At 49.5% G+C, this 13,836-nt stretch overlaps 6 protein-coding genes across 6 annotated transcripts; 4 read left to right on the top strand and 2 right to left on the bottom strand.

The window, feature by feature from the left end:
- Positions 1 to 337: 337 nt before the first annotated feature.
- N7447_002961 (uncharacterized protein) lies at positions 338 to 3,075 on the top strand (the record flags this gene model as incomplete). Its single annotated transcript, XM_057227236.1, has 8 exons — positions 338 to 397; positions 483 to 506; positions 565 to 686; positions 734 to 1,260; positions 1,313 to 1,611; positions 1,682 to 2,113; positions 2,176 to 2,423; positions 2,517 to 3,075. The coding sequence occupies 8 exons, from the start codon at positions 338 to 340 to the stop codon at positions 3,073 to 3,075; spliced, it is 2,271 nt and encodes a 756-aa protein (XP_057091252.1).
- A 242-nt stretch (positions 3,076 to 3,317) lies between these two features.
- N7447_002960 (Tetrapyrrole biosynthesis hydroxymethylbilane synthase) lies at positions 3,318 to 4,469 on the bottom strand (the record flags this gene model as incomplete). The annotated part of the gene is made up of 2 exons (XM_057227235.1): positions 3,318 to 3,849; positions 3,931 to 4,469. 2 exons carry the CDS (start codon positions 4,467 to 4,469, stop codon positions 3,318 to 3,320), a joined length of 1,071 nt encoding a protein of 356 aa, XP_057091251.1.
- Positions 4,470 to 4,984: 515 nt separating this feature from the next.
- Positions 4,985 to 6,867, top strand: N7447_002959 (putative lysophospholipase; the record flags this gene model as incomplete). Its single annotated transcript, XM_057227234.1, has 2 exons — positions 4,985 to 5,999; positions 6,053 to 6,867. The coding sequence occupies 2 exons, from the start codon at positions 4,985 to 4,987 to the stop codon at positions 6,865 to 6,867; spliced, it is 1,830 nt and encodes a 609-aa protein (XP_057091250.1).
- A 1,634-nt stretch (positions 6,868 to 8,501) lies between these two features.
- On the top strand, positions 8,502 to 9,735 carry N7447_002958 (NmrA family NAD(P)-binding protein; the record flags this gene model as incomplete). The annotated part of the gene is made up of 2 exons (XM_057227233.1): positions 8,502 to 9,145; positions 9,321 to 9,735. The coding sequence occupies 2 exons, from the start codon at positions 8,502 to 8,504 to the stop codon at positions 9,733 to 9,735; spliced, it is 1,059 nt and encodes a 352-aa protein (XP_057091249.1).
- A 1,756-nt stretch (positions 9,736 to 11,491) lies between these two features.
- N7447_002957 (histone chaperone napB) lies at positions 11,492 to 12,758 on the top strand (the record flags this gene model as incomplete). Its single annotated transcript, XM_057227232.1, has 3 exons — positions 11,492 to 11,606; positions 11,745 to 12,587; positions 12,640 to 12,758. The coding sequence occupies 3 exons, from the start codon at positions 11,492 to 11,494 to the stop codon at positions 12,756 to 12,758; spliced, it is 1,077 nt and encodes a 358-aa protein (XP_057091248.1).
- Positions 12,759 to 12,835: 77 nt separating this feature from the next.
- On the bottom strand, positions 12,836 to 13,724 carry N7447_002956 (SNARE domain protein; the record flags this gene model as incomplete). The annotated part of the gene is made up of 3 exons (XM_057227231.1): positions 12,836 to 12,912; positions 13,017 to 13,636; positions 13,690 to 13,724. 3 exons carry the CDS (start codon positions 13,722 to 13,724, stop codon positions 12,836 to 12,838), a joined length of 732 nt encoding a protein of 243 aa, XP_057091247.1.
- Positions 13,725 to 13,836: the final 112 nt, after the last annotated feature.

Raw genomic sequence — 13,836 nt, 5'->3', positions numbered from 1 at the left:
AAACTAGATAACTGGTAAGCCTCTAATTCCTAACGTCTCTTTAGACTATTGGTTCGTACTTTAGCACCCGCGATAAGCGGTAGCGTATATATTAACTAGCACACTATCTGCTGGTCGATATTAACCTAAGATTCAATAACTATATTTTCACCTGCGTGTACTATATCTGCCTTCCCCGATGTCGTATCTTAACGAAAAAGTTACGAACACGTGATCGTAATAGCGCTAGCCAAGGCAGCCATCCGAGCCCGAGCTCAGAATTTGAAGCTTCAAATGTTCATTCGTGCTTTAATTTTAGCCACTTCCATGTTACGCTATACGCGATATCTTGAGATCCATGGACCCCGAGGAATCCAATGAGAGACGCGAGGTGACAAGCGCGTTGATCCGACGCGCAGTAGGTGCTCCACCGAATAAGTTACAAGCTTAAAAAAGAAAAGAAAAATACAGATTTGGCAATCAAATATTAATTATACACACAGTGTGATCAATGTCGCCTGAGAAAGGTACGCAGCTGCAGCTCCGAGTGACACGATGTCATGACTCAATCTCACGCTGTCACAGATCCGATGCGATAAGCGCACGCCATGTTCCAACTGTCGCAGCTCTAGCATTGCATGCCGATCTACCGGTGAAGGCCAGAAGCCGCCAGAGCCCCGGCGGCGAGTTTTAATCTCAAATCAATAGTATGGACATTTTCTCCTACCATAGGTCACCATTGACTCGACCACAGTGAGAAAAAGATCGATTTGATCGAGGAACGCCTGGCAAGCATTGAAAGTACTCTTCGACAGCTAGCGAAAAATACATCTCAACTACAAGGCTTCACAGCGCCAAACTCGCGCGAGTCCCATTTCACCCCTTCGCCTCAGAACTCAACCCCTTCGCAGCCGTCACTCACTACACGGAGCCATGTAAAGCCCAAGGGGCCTTTGTATCGGGCGAATCCTACCATCGAGCAGCACGATTCCAGCTCTAGCTTTGAGGGCAGCTCATCCTTGACTGCCCATGGGGCCTACGCGAGCGCGTTCCTGGAATCTGCTGTGTCCAAAAGTTCGCCGCAGGTCTTGTCCAGTCCGAAGATCAATGCGGCTCTCTCGTCGCTGAAACAGCTTGTCGGGATCCAGAACCAACGGCGAGAAGTGGACTTGCAGGGAAGTCAGCCCACCAAGAATGCGAGGTTAGGTGTGAGACGCGACATTCGTGATCTAGAGATGCCACCTCTACCAGTCGTCCTCGACGTCTTGAGAAAGATTCAAGGTACGATTCATTTCATATAGATGTCTTCAGCTTCCTATTCTCACTCATTCAGAATCAACACCGGCCTGCTTTGGCGGCTATTTCCCCTTCCTAAGTGTGAAATATTTCACCGAAAAATGCCGTGAAGTTTACTTCTGCATAGAGGATTACTCCGATGCGGCATTTGTCATCACCAACTTTTGTCTCTACACCATTTTCTACGAATATGGCAGTACGGAAAAGGAAGACTCTGTGCGGGAAGAGCTCCAGCACTACATTGAGATGTGTCGCGACAACCTGGAGGCAGCGCTTGCCAATTTGAATATCCTGATGCCTGCAACCCATGAATCGATCATGGCGTTAGCTGTAGGAGTTAGTCCCTGATTTCTATCTTGCTTTCTTTTAGATTTACCCCATCCGGAATCGTGACTGACAAACACAGGCTATGCATGCACTCGAGATTGCCAAACCATCAGTTGGTTGGACGCTAGCATCAACAGCCATGAATCTGTGCCAGACACTCGGATATCATCGCCTGATCTCAATGGAGCATGATCCTCTACCAGTCCAACGCCAAAAACAGCTTCTATTCTGGTCTGTCTACACAATTTTGAATATGATGTCCCTACGTCTAGGACGTGCCTCGCCAGTCCAAAATTACGATATCAGCCTACCAACACTCGATGAGAACGCAAATGTCGCCTATCCGTGGGGGCCCGTCTGCATGTGGTGGACTAAATTGGCAACTATCCAAAGTGAGGTTTACCAATACTTGTATAGCCCAGAGGCACTACAGAAGCTAGAAAGTGAACGGGTCACACATGCACACAGATTAGCTGCTGAGATGAAATCGAAAGTTATGGAGCCGTTTGAGGTTAGCTCTCCTGTCACTTTTGGAGATGTGATTGAGTCGAGTTGCTAACGTGAAACATGTAGAAATTCATGTCGTCCGATCTCAAAGTATCCGAGGTCGACCTCATGTATCTCACAACTGACAAGGTCAGTCGACTGGCCATCATGACTTTGATCTACCGAGCAATTCCAGCATCAACAGACTCGGGCACTGGCGCCGCTTTCATACCCGAATGCATCGAGACAGCCCGGGAAGCCCTGGAAGTCCACCGACAATGCGTTGCAGCGCTTAACGAGACAGACTATTTCACGAAAATATCCTACACGCACTGGTAAGCATTCCGAAACATCCTTAACAATAGCGCCATCTTTGATGCAATGATGATCCAACCTCGGACGAAGGAATTCTCACAAAAGAAATATAGGGGCATCCTCCTATCCCCGTTCGTCCCCTTCATCATAATATTCTGCAACATAATAACAACGTCCAACGCCGACGACCTCTCCCTACTCGAAGATTTCATCGCCTCCCTCCAACCCCTATGTGCCTTCTCCCAATCCATCGATCGACTGCACACCCTGTGCTCAGTGCTTGGCACCGTCGCCCGTCTTTACTACGAAGCCAATACCCGGGCCCAGCAAACTACAGATGAAGACCAAGATTTTGTCCAGGTCGGACAAGAATTCGATGTTTATCTCAGTGCGCTCGGTCTGGCTCCTCCAAACCCTATAAATCCTCCGAACAGCGGCAATTACCCGATAGGAAACTCCCAGGGGTATTTCCAGGCACACAATCCTGCTATGCATGTTAGTCCAGCGGAATTGTCGCAGCAGCACGTTGGTGGATTCTCGGCGCCGCTCGATTCATCTCAAGTACAGGTACAGGGTTCGGGGACTGCTGTGCAACTGGGGAATTGGTTCTGGGGAAATCAGTATATGATGGGGCTTTTGGAGGAGGATTTGTCGCAGTTTAATCCGGAATGATCGGTGAAGAGACTAGCAAGTGGTCATAGGCTATACACATCTCGCCCACTATTAATTAGTCTTATTTCTTCCAAAATATCGAGCTGGTCTGATTGCTAATATGAATCTCAACTCCTACTTCTGTAATATCAAATGTGCTCCCATATGAGCTCTTTATAGGTTTATCGATTCTTTTCACATTTCTGCTCAAGCATTAACGGCTTATAATCCAAGGTGGTAAACCTCCGAAATTTCCAATCGGATTATGATTGTTCTGGCAATAAATCCCGCACCCCCTTGTTGAGCAGCATATTCGCGACCGAGATGCCGAGTCTTTCCGCTTCCTCATCGCATTGGACAGTGCCCACATCCTCAGAAGAAATCTCCGACAATCCTTCTATGTGGATAACCGTAGCTCGCAGACGAAGGATGCCGCTATCAGAGCCTTGATTGTCGTCTACCGGATCATTTTCTTTCGGCTCAAAAGAAGACCAAACACCAATTGAGGAAGAACATCCGCCTTGGAGACTTCGAAGCATCGCCCTCTCTGCCATGCCGCGCCATCTCGACGGCTTATGGTCGACATGCTGGACAAGCTGCAGGATGTCTTGGCGGTCTATGTCTGTGCTAACCTCGATACCGAGTGCGCCTTGTCCAACCGCATAAGGGAATATTGTAGGTTCAAGTCGTTGCGTTATTCGATGACCGAGTCCTAGGCGTAATAGTCCCGCGGTTGCCAAGAGAATACATGAAAAGGGCGAAGAAGGTGCATCAAGCTTAGCCAGGCGAGTATCTCTAATATGCGTACATATTAGATTGAGACTATGCTGATATATGTAGAAAGTAGTAGTACGAGGAGGGTTGATTGATACTTACAAGTTGCCACGACATTCTGCTACCTCTAAATGAGGCCAATTTCGCCGAACTAGAGCTCTTCTTCTTGAAGAGCTGGATCCAACTATCGAGCCAGGTGGTAACTGATCGATGGATGTGAAATCCGAGTCGGATCTCATTACGACGGCATCGGAACAATCCTCACGTTCAGGCACAGCTGCAAGAAGACATTTCGGTGGCAGCGTCGTCGGCATGTCCTTTAAACAATGGATAAGAACTTGGACCTTGCCAGCCACCAAATCCTTTTCAAGGCCATTTGTCCACAGGCTTTTGCCAATGTCTGATCCACCGGTCTGCTTAGAGAGGAGTGCAAAGGGGGTCTGCTTATCTGCATCACCAGCGACACTGGCTGTGGCGATTTCAAAGGTCGGGGAGGGGTCGATTGTTTGGCTCAGTGCGGATATGATGGATCGAGCTTGAGTGAGTGCGAGTTCCGACTTACGGCAGCCAACAATAACCGTAGAACGAGATGAGATATCTTCCATCTCATGCGGCTTAGAGCCGTTTGGGGTAAGGCTCATGGTGCAAAAATGGCAGAAACTGTTTCTTCGATAAATTGCAACATATTTTTCCTTCTAGAACACGTGACGTAAGACATCCCTGTACTTTTGTAATATCGAGCTCGTATACAAATTAGTGTACACCAAAAAATTGGAGTCCGCCAATCCTCCGAGATCGCCGTGGAGATGGTTGGAAGTCTTAAATAGGCATTGACCAATGAGCATGGCTGTACGTAATGCAATCGGGGTCAATTGGAGTCTTCCGCTTCTTCGGTCAAAAGAGTCAATCATTGATCTCCATATACTTGACATGTTTTAAACCTTCTAACGGGGTGAGAGCTATTTTCTAACCCTTGGAGAAAAATTCCGACATCAGTTCTTTACATCTGCCCAACAGTCCCTAGTATTATCGTGGCTCAAGACCGTGAATGCCCTGACGAATCCATGCCTTGATTCGATATCAATTGACCTTATTGAAAACACGACCGCAATCGCAATCAAACGACACGAACAATAAAAAAATTTACCCCATCACCATGATATCCGCCAGCCTGAACCCTGGTCTGAAGACAGTCAACGCCAAAATGGTCATCCCAGAGCTGGAAGCAGCCGAAGCTGAAACGCCCGCCCAAGAGTCACGCGTCCTAATCATCATGACCGGTGGCACAATCTGCATGCAACCCTCACCAGCCGGCTTCATCCCAGCGCGGGGGTTCCAAGAAAAGTGCATGGCGCCAGTCCCAACCTTTAACGACGGCTCCGCCAGCGCAACGATGGACGTGGTCGTCAACGCGGCACACGACATGAAAGAACACCCAAGCCTACGCACACCGATGACGGCCTATGGGCGACAGGTGCGGTACACGGTTTTTGAGTTCGAAGAACTGCTCGACAGCAGCTCCATTGACGCAAGGGGCTGGACCCAGATCGCCGAGGCGATCGAGCGGAATTACACGCTCTTTGATGGATTCGTTGTCCTGCACGGCACGGACAGTCTGGCGTATACATGTTCGGCGCTCAGCTTTATGCTGCAGAATCTCGGGAAGCCGGTTGTTCTTACTGGGTCGCAGGCGCCTATGCTTGAGCTCCAAAACGATGCTACGCATAATTTGCTTGGGTCGTTGGTTGTTGCGGGGCATTTTATGATTCCCGAGGTGTGTTTGTATTTTAATAATCGGTTGTTCCGGGGAAACCGGACGACGAAGGTTGCGGCGAGTGATTTTGCCGCGTTCGATGCGCCGAATTGTGCTCCGTTGGCCGTTACGAATTCTATGCGGACCAATGTCAATTGGGATGCGGTGCACCGTCCTACGAGCTTGGAGCCGTTTAGTATTCAGACGAATCTGGATACTACCCATGTTGCTTGTCTGCGGATCTTCCCTGGTATCAAGCCGGAGATGGTGGATGCGGTGCTGAAGCTGGATGGCTTGCGCGGGTTGATTCTGGAGACTTTTGGCGCAGGTAATGCGCCCTCTGGCCAGGATAATGCCATGATCAACGTCCTGGCCAACGCTATCCAGCGGGGGATTGTTATCGTGAACGTCACGCAATGTAAGTCCTGCCCAGTGTCTTTGGCAGAAATGGGATACTGATATATCTTCTAGGTCTCACGGGCAGCGTCAGTCCAGTCTATGCCACAGGCATGAGTCTCTCCCGAGCAGGGGTCGTAGCTGGTCTCGACATGACAACCGAGGGCGCATTGACGAAACTTGCCTATCTCCTCGCACTACCAGAAAACACCCCGGAATCCATCGCCAAACGCATGTCAGTCTCTATCCGAGGTGAGCTCACCGAGTCATCATTACCTATCTTCCGACACCCGGATGGCGGACTCCCCGATCGCATCCAGACACTCACAGCAATGGGCTATGCCATTGCCCTCGGCGACCTGGAGAAGGTCCAAGCCATCACCAATACAGAACACCACTGGCTCCTGAACGACGCCGACTATTCCGGCAATACGCCCATCGTAAGCAATCCCTTTCCATCTCAGCCCGTCCTCGCAATTTCCCCCTCGTCCCCTGTCCCCTGTCCCTTGTCTCACCTCCCTATCTCTGGCATCCCTTATCTTGCACCACTAACCCAAACCCAGCATCTGGCCGCAACATCCCCGTCCCTACAAATCCTGCACTTCCTCCTATCGCAAGGCGGCTCGGTGCATCTCCGCAATCGTGCCGGCCGCACCCCGCTCTTCTTGGCCGCGAACGCGGGCCTCTCGGAGCACACGCTCCTCCTCCGCAAATCCGGCGCTCATCTACATTCGGACGAGCGACCTGCCGCCGAACTCCTGGCGCGTCATCGTCCTTTCGTGTGGGGGATGGCTGGAGTTGGGCCGAAAGAGATAAGCCAGCGGGAGATGGATGAGGAGTGGGAATGGGATGCTGGGAAGAATCGGATGATTCCTGGGTCGGCGCCTTAGATCGGGTGTTTTCGTGGAAGTTCGGGGTTTAAGCTCAGACTACTGCCCGGACTGTATTAGGGGGGGGGGGGGGGGGGGTTGTATGCATGCTTTTCCTTACTTAGGATGGTTTTTTATACTTATACGTGGCGATATTCTGGGGGCATTGGCCTCATGGGTAAGCCGGTGTCCTTCGGGGAATTTTCTTTCAGCCTACGCTTTGAATGTTAGAATAATATAGAATAATATAGAATAACATTGAATAATATCGAATAATATCGAGATATTCTGACACCATTTAGGGTCCGAACTCGCACTCCATTTCAGGCTAGTCCTCTACTTCTACTTTTAGTGGCACCATCATCGTAATATGGAATTTCATCCGCGGAGATCAGCCCCTGCCGTAGCCGGGATTGAGCCAAGTGGGGAAGATAAGGATTTTTTTTTTTTTTTTTTTGCATTTCTTTTTCTTTTTTTCCGGGGTTTGATGTTGTATACATTACTGCCAAGGTCGAGTATATTATTGAGGTTCTAGATTATATAAGAGGTGAAGGGGGTTACTCCAAGTTTCATGGTGGGGTTTATCTGCATGCTTTTGCTTTTTCTGCTTCTGCCTCTTTGCTTTTTCTATACTAAGTACTTACATGTATGAGACCATCATCTCATAGATAATCCCCATAGATCGCGAAAATAATCTCATTTGTGGCTCATGCAGCAGGGAATGATGTGATCCTGTTCTGGGTTTTGCGGGGGTTCAGGCACACACTAAAATTCCTGCGAAAAAAAAAAAGTTCACAAGGTACCCGGCCATTGGACGTATCGGGTGAAATGGCAAGTCCTGACGAGGTAGCACGTCAACTTATGCCAAGGCCCAAACGCCGCCATTGGAGCAATAGCCCCCATTCTAGAGCAGATATACGATACACACCACGTGAGACTGTTCCTGGCAGATAGTTGGTGGAACGGGTTATGAAGTCACCTGCGCGATTTAGTTTCTTCTCTCGTACATACTGGGATATCGGGAGTGGTTCCGCTATGGGTATGTCAAGGCTTGGCATGGATGTATAGATCTATGTAGAGGGGTGTGTATATATAGTAGATAGGATATATAACGTGAAATGATTCTATACAATGACACCAGAACTAAAAGAGAGACCGAGCCTACAAGTTCCCGAATTCAGGATCTTCCCGTGCTGCCGAAATTGCCAGCCGATTTACGTAAAAACCAGAGGACGAGACCGCACTGTGGATTTTTCCTTTTTTTTTTTTTTCTTTTCCTTGCTAATATTTGTTATAGAATTTGTTATATTTAGGGGAAATATCACTCATAGTAGAGGGGGATTATAATGTAAAGTGTCTGTATAGACAAGACTCTCTTATCTTATCCTTTGCGTCTCTCCGCGTTTTCGAAATTTGAATGCAATTTTCGTTTTTTATTAAAGTGCAGATCAGAAGGTCAATTTGGAGACCAATCGCATAATTTAGGTCTGATCGCGATTCTCGCATACTTTCCAACCTCTACCCCACCATCGCAAACCCTTCTCGCCAAGGCTTACTCCGGATTTCTCTTTTATCTTTCCTTCTGCCCTCTTGAATCTACTTCTTCTCTATACTTCCCCTACACCTTCCCCAAGGCCCCCCACCAATCAACCCGGATGACACAACCCCAGAAGACCATTGCCGTGGTCAACGCGACAGGCCGGCAAGCGGCCTCACTGATCCGCGTCGCGTCCGCCGTGGGGTACTCAGTGCGCGCGCAAATCCATTCCCTCAAAGGCGTGATCGCACCAGAACTCCAACAACTCCCCAATGTGACCCTCCTGCAAGGCCCGCTCCTCGGCAACATCGCCCTGATGGACGAGCTTTTCAAAGGCGCCCAACTAGCCTTCATCAACACCACCTCCCAGTCCGGCGACGAGGTAGCCATCGGCCGCGATTTAGCAGATGCCGCAAAACGCTCAGGCTCAATCCAGCACTACATCTATAGCAGTATGCCGGATCATTCCGTTCACGGTCCATGGCCTGCTGTCCCGCAGTGGGCTCCCAAATTCACTGTCGAGAACTACATCCGTCAGCTCGGTATGCCGGCTACCTTTGTCTATGCCGGTATCTACAATAATAACTTCACGAGCTTGCCGTACCCGCTCTTCCAGATGGAGCTTCTGGAAGATGGGAGCTTTGAGTGGCGTGCGCCGTTCGATCCCGAAATCCCGTTGCCATGGCTTGATGCTGAACATGATGTTGGACCGACTCTGCTGCAGATTTTCAAGGATGGAACGAAGAAATGGAATGGTCATCGGTGAGTACAAGAGAAATCCCCCCCCCACCCCCAATTCCGAAATCGGACGCGGGCTTCTTTCCAGGGTTGCGGATTCCCGTCGGGAGTCCGTTAGAAGACAGCCAAGCGAGAAACAAGAAACAAGGGAAAAAAAAAGAAAGAAAAGAAATTAGCTAACACACCGCTTCTCATGTAGTATTGCTCTCACCTTCGAAACACTCTCCCCGCTACAGGTGTGTGCTGCGTTCTCCCGTGCCCTGGATCGTCCATGTCGGTACGTCCGCTCGCCCAAGATCGAAATCAAGGTCAACATCCCGCCGGGATATCGAGAACAGCTCGAGGCTTTGGAGGAGCTGTTTGGGAGATGTGGTGCCCCGTACTTCCCACAGCCGGAGTTCTCACAGCCTGCAGCGGGTTCACCAAAGGGTCTTGGACCCGCGGGTGGAAAGGGTGCCGGTGCAGGTATGATGCAAGGACCTGGCGGTGTTGTCTCGCTGCGGGTGACAGACGAGGCTCGACATCTGTGGCAGGGCTGGCGCGATATGGAAGAGTATGCGCGTGAGGTGTTCCCTGTGGAAGAAGAGGCTAACGGGCTTGACTGGATGGTTTGAGACTGTTTTATGTTTTACGCTTTTGTAGCTCTAGCCTTGCTTCTTTTTTCTTTTCTTATGACAGTACGATCTGGGCAGAGATGTGCATGGTGATGTGTTCTGTGCATGTCGAGCCCTTGCTGTTTTGTTTTTAATCATTGCATTCTTGGCGAACGGGCATGGGATATATGGACTTTCATGACTTAACCTCGGTTCTTAATCGGAAGATGCTTGGGGTAGCATTGGACGAGGATTCATTTTGCTTTGCTGGTTTGGATTGGATTTGATATCTGACCGGACCACAAAAAAAGTTGTGTTTTTGCTTTACCTTTCAATATTGCTGTTTCTTTTTGTTTTTTACTTCGGTTCAATGAACCTCATCCTCAACCCCAAGCTTCGAAGAAGAAAAAACAAAATATGGAATAAGATATCCCGACTCTGGTTACTGGCCAGAACTATTTACTCCAACGCGAATATGCCCTTCCAATTTCCACTTTTCTCTTTTCACTTTCATTTCCACATCCTAGCAACTTGCCACACCCTAGGAACCCCGACTTCAGATCCCGGACCCCATCCGACTCTTTTTCGTCTCCCTAATCAGCTCACACAACGTGCCTCGTGTGTCCGCTGACCCCAATTGACCAGTCCTGCAGGTCCCGTGCGTCAACATTCAAGGTTTACACGCTCGCGCAGACCGCTCCTCTTATCTAGAGTGCATGAACAAATCAGATGGAAGTCCACAAACTCGGACCTCAGCAGAAATAAGTTGAAAGAGGGGGTTTGCAAACATATAAGCATACCTAGGCAAGCGCTGGGGTGAATATCTCGATATAATTATGCGTAGACACCCCTTACTTCCGTGGTGGACTCTATTCGACAGTCCTAAAGGATGAATCGCCGTTAAAATAAAGTATTCTTTCTAGTTTGTATTTCATAGTTGCTTTTTCTTTTATCTTTGGTCTCCGCTTCGTTCTAATCGGAGGGGTTGACCTCGATGGGAGGCTGTTGGTTCTGTGGCTATATGGTTGTGGCTGTGCGTGTTTATAATGTTACAACATAGGGTACACTCTGTACAAGGTAGGGTATGGTTATGTCCTGGTCAATATAGCCCTAGGTGATCCATGGCATTTTACCTAACAACTTATACTAGATAGTACTGATTGGTGGAGTATGCATTGAGGCTCCATTTGGAAGTCTTTACAGACATACGGGGAGCTTTGGTGTCCAGCTGCATATCTCAAATCAAGTCAAGAGATTGAGTGAAGACGATTAAATAACTCTTATAGATTCGCAGTTGACATTGTGTGGACATTGAACTATCTTTTGTACCATGAGCTATTCCTACCCCTCCATCACCCCTCCACGAATAACAACCAGAACGTTCTATAAAAAGTACTCCATTGGACAGAGATCCACAAGATCAGCGTCAGAGTTTTCTGAATATTTTGGCCTTATGATGTAGCACTGACACCTGAGGCCATTACCCAGGTAACCCCCCACCATTGAAGTGGACAACGGGGGTACACGAAAATACCTTGGTTCTCCGCTGTGGTACCATGGAACAAGAAGTACCACCAAGTATCATCGAGTAGCTTCTTAGCTCTTCTCCATCCCATAGCTTTTTTTTTTTTTTTTTCCCGTCCCTGAATTCCAGCCTGAATTGTCTTATTGTCTTCTCCCCTCTTCTCAATTCCTCCCTTCTATTTAAACCACTCAAGTCTGCGTGTTCTGCATTTTTATTTACGACTCTTTCACGAAAAAAAAATACATACCCATCATGTCTAACGATCAGTCCCTCCTTGACCGCGTCGAGATGCCTAGCATCCCCGAGGTTGCTATGAAGAAGATTGCTGTTCTTGAGGAGCAGTTCTCTCGCGCTGAGGTTGAGCAATGTATGTTTTCTGATGATTTCCTACTTCTTTTTCTTTTGTGATGGTGGGGCAAGCAAAACAGCTGGCAGAATCTACTATGAGAAACACCATCAATTGAAAAGCACAGATGAACACATTGCTAACAAACATAATCTACAGTGCGCCACTCTGTCAAGCTCATGGCCCCTTTGATCCAGAAGCGCAGCGAGATCATCAACATCCCCGAGGTGCAGGCTGAATTCTGGATGCGCGTGTTCGCCAGTGCCCCCGCCGAGATCGACGAGTACATTCTGTCCCGTGATGCCCAAGTTCTCGGCGAATGCCTCAAGACCCTGAACGTTGAGCGATTCGAGCTTGATGCCCAAGGCAACGGCGAGCCCCGCAGCTTGCGTTTCACCTTTGAGTTCAAGACCGGCGAGGAGAACCCCTTCTTCACCAACGAGAAGCTCGTCAAGGAGTTCTACTGGCGCCAGGAGGTCTCCAAGAACGCCGCTGGCAAGACCCGCACCTGGGAGGGTCTCGTTTCCGAGCCCGTCCGCATTAACTGGAAGAAGGATATGGATTTGACCAAGGGCATGCTAGATGCTGCCTGCGACCTTGCTGATGCCGAGAAGAAGAATGGCGGTGACCGTAAGAAGTTGCCCGAGTTCGCTGCTCTCGTTAAGAAGGTTGAGGAGGCCGAGGCTGAGGCCGAGGCTGCCAACGCCGAGGATGATGAGGATGAGGAGAACCCCAGCCCCGTCGGCATGAGCTTCTTCGGACTCTTCGGATACCGCGGCCGTGATGTCTCTGCTGCTCAGTCCAAGGAGGCTGCCAAGGAGATCGAGGCTCGCTGGGCCAAGATCCAGAAGGGCGAGGAGATCGATGAGGCTGGCGACTCTGACTCCGATGATGAGGATGATGACTCCGAGGGTCTTGAGGAAATCGATATCTTCCCCGATGGAGATGACCTGGCTGTTGCCATTGCCGAGGACCTCTGGCCCGATGCCCTCAGCTACTACGGTATGTAGATCCGATATGGCGAGTGAGACGTTTCCGCTAACTTTGACCGCAGTTCAATCCTTCCAGATGGGCGACGAGTTCGAAGATATGGACCTCGATATGGAGGAATTGGACGGAGAGGACTCCGATGAAGATAGTGAGTCGCGCCCGCGCAAGAAGGCTCGCAACTAAACCATTTGCACCCGAAACGCCATGACCCCCCTTTTGATGATTTTTTGCTTTTTCCTAACCACTTGTTTTTTGTAATATCACAGTGCAATAAGGAGGATTAATAATAAGACGAGGACGAAGATGAGTGCCGCGATACAAAACGAGGACCATGTATCTAGTCAGAAAAGTTAGTTCGAACTTGAGATTCCCATACCATGCCAAACCATCCCAGTAAAGATCCAGCATAGAAGTTAGGCCAAAAAAAGGGAGGTCTCTTACCCTCATTCTTGCGTACAATATGTTTGATACGCGACATCCCATTCGCCAACTTCCCCCCAACCCGATCCGCCAGCGTATCAACCTCATCAATCATGACAGCCTGATCCTCCAACTCACGACCCATATCATCAGCTTGCTGGCGCAGATTTCCAACAGTGCGAAAAACACCATCAAGCTGCTCATCCTGCTCATGCATAAGCTCATACTGTCTCTGCTGCTCCATAGAAGCATAATAATCCGCCCCGCCACGTCCGCGCTCCTCCTCCTCCTCCAGCGCCGCATCAAACTCTGTAGGATTCGGCAGTGTGTCGACAGTGGAATTGGAAACAGCCTGCTGCAGCTCCTGGTGCATTTTCTCGACCTCATCACCGACATCATCGACGAGCTTGCGCCGCCGCTGCACCTCCTCTAGTTCCAGTCCATAGCGGTAGGGGTCTTGTTCGATTGCGCGGACGCTTTCGACGAGGTCGTTGAGGTCAGCTGTTAGCTCTGTTAAGGTGGTTTCGAGCTCGGAGCGCGATTGCTTGAGTTCTGGGTTGTTGGGGCTTTTGGCTAGCGACCGAATGCGGAGGTATGAGGAGAAGAGTGGTCGGCTGGTTTGTAGTGTTGAGACGACGTCGCTGATAGGTTGGTTAGTTGGGATTTTGTGCTTTGGGGTTGGTGTAGAGCTCACGCTTGGACTTGTAGGAAGGGATCTGCGTGCTCCATGGTTGCGTTATGGGGTATTGGGGGTGTGTTGTTGATAGTTCTCGGTCCCGAGTTGGTCCACGGGTGAGTCTGGAGCGGAGGCGGGTGTTGCTGACTGATGGGTACGAGTGGG

The sequence above is a fragment of the Penicillium robsamsonii genome, assembly GCF_028829455.1.
Source record: "Penicillium robsamsonii strain IBT 29466 chromosome Unknown utg000001l_segment0_segment0, whole genome shotgun sequence".
Classification (NCBI taxonomy): Eukaryota; Fungi; Ascomycota; class Eurotiomycetes; order Eurotiales; family Aspergillaceae; genus Penicillium; species Penicillium robsamsonii.
The sequence above is the reverse complement of the archived record's forward strand: the minus strand, read 5'-3'. Positions and strand labels throughout refer to the sequence as shown.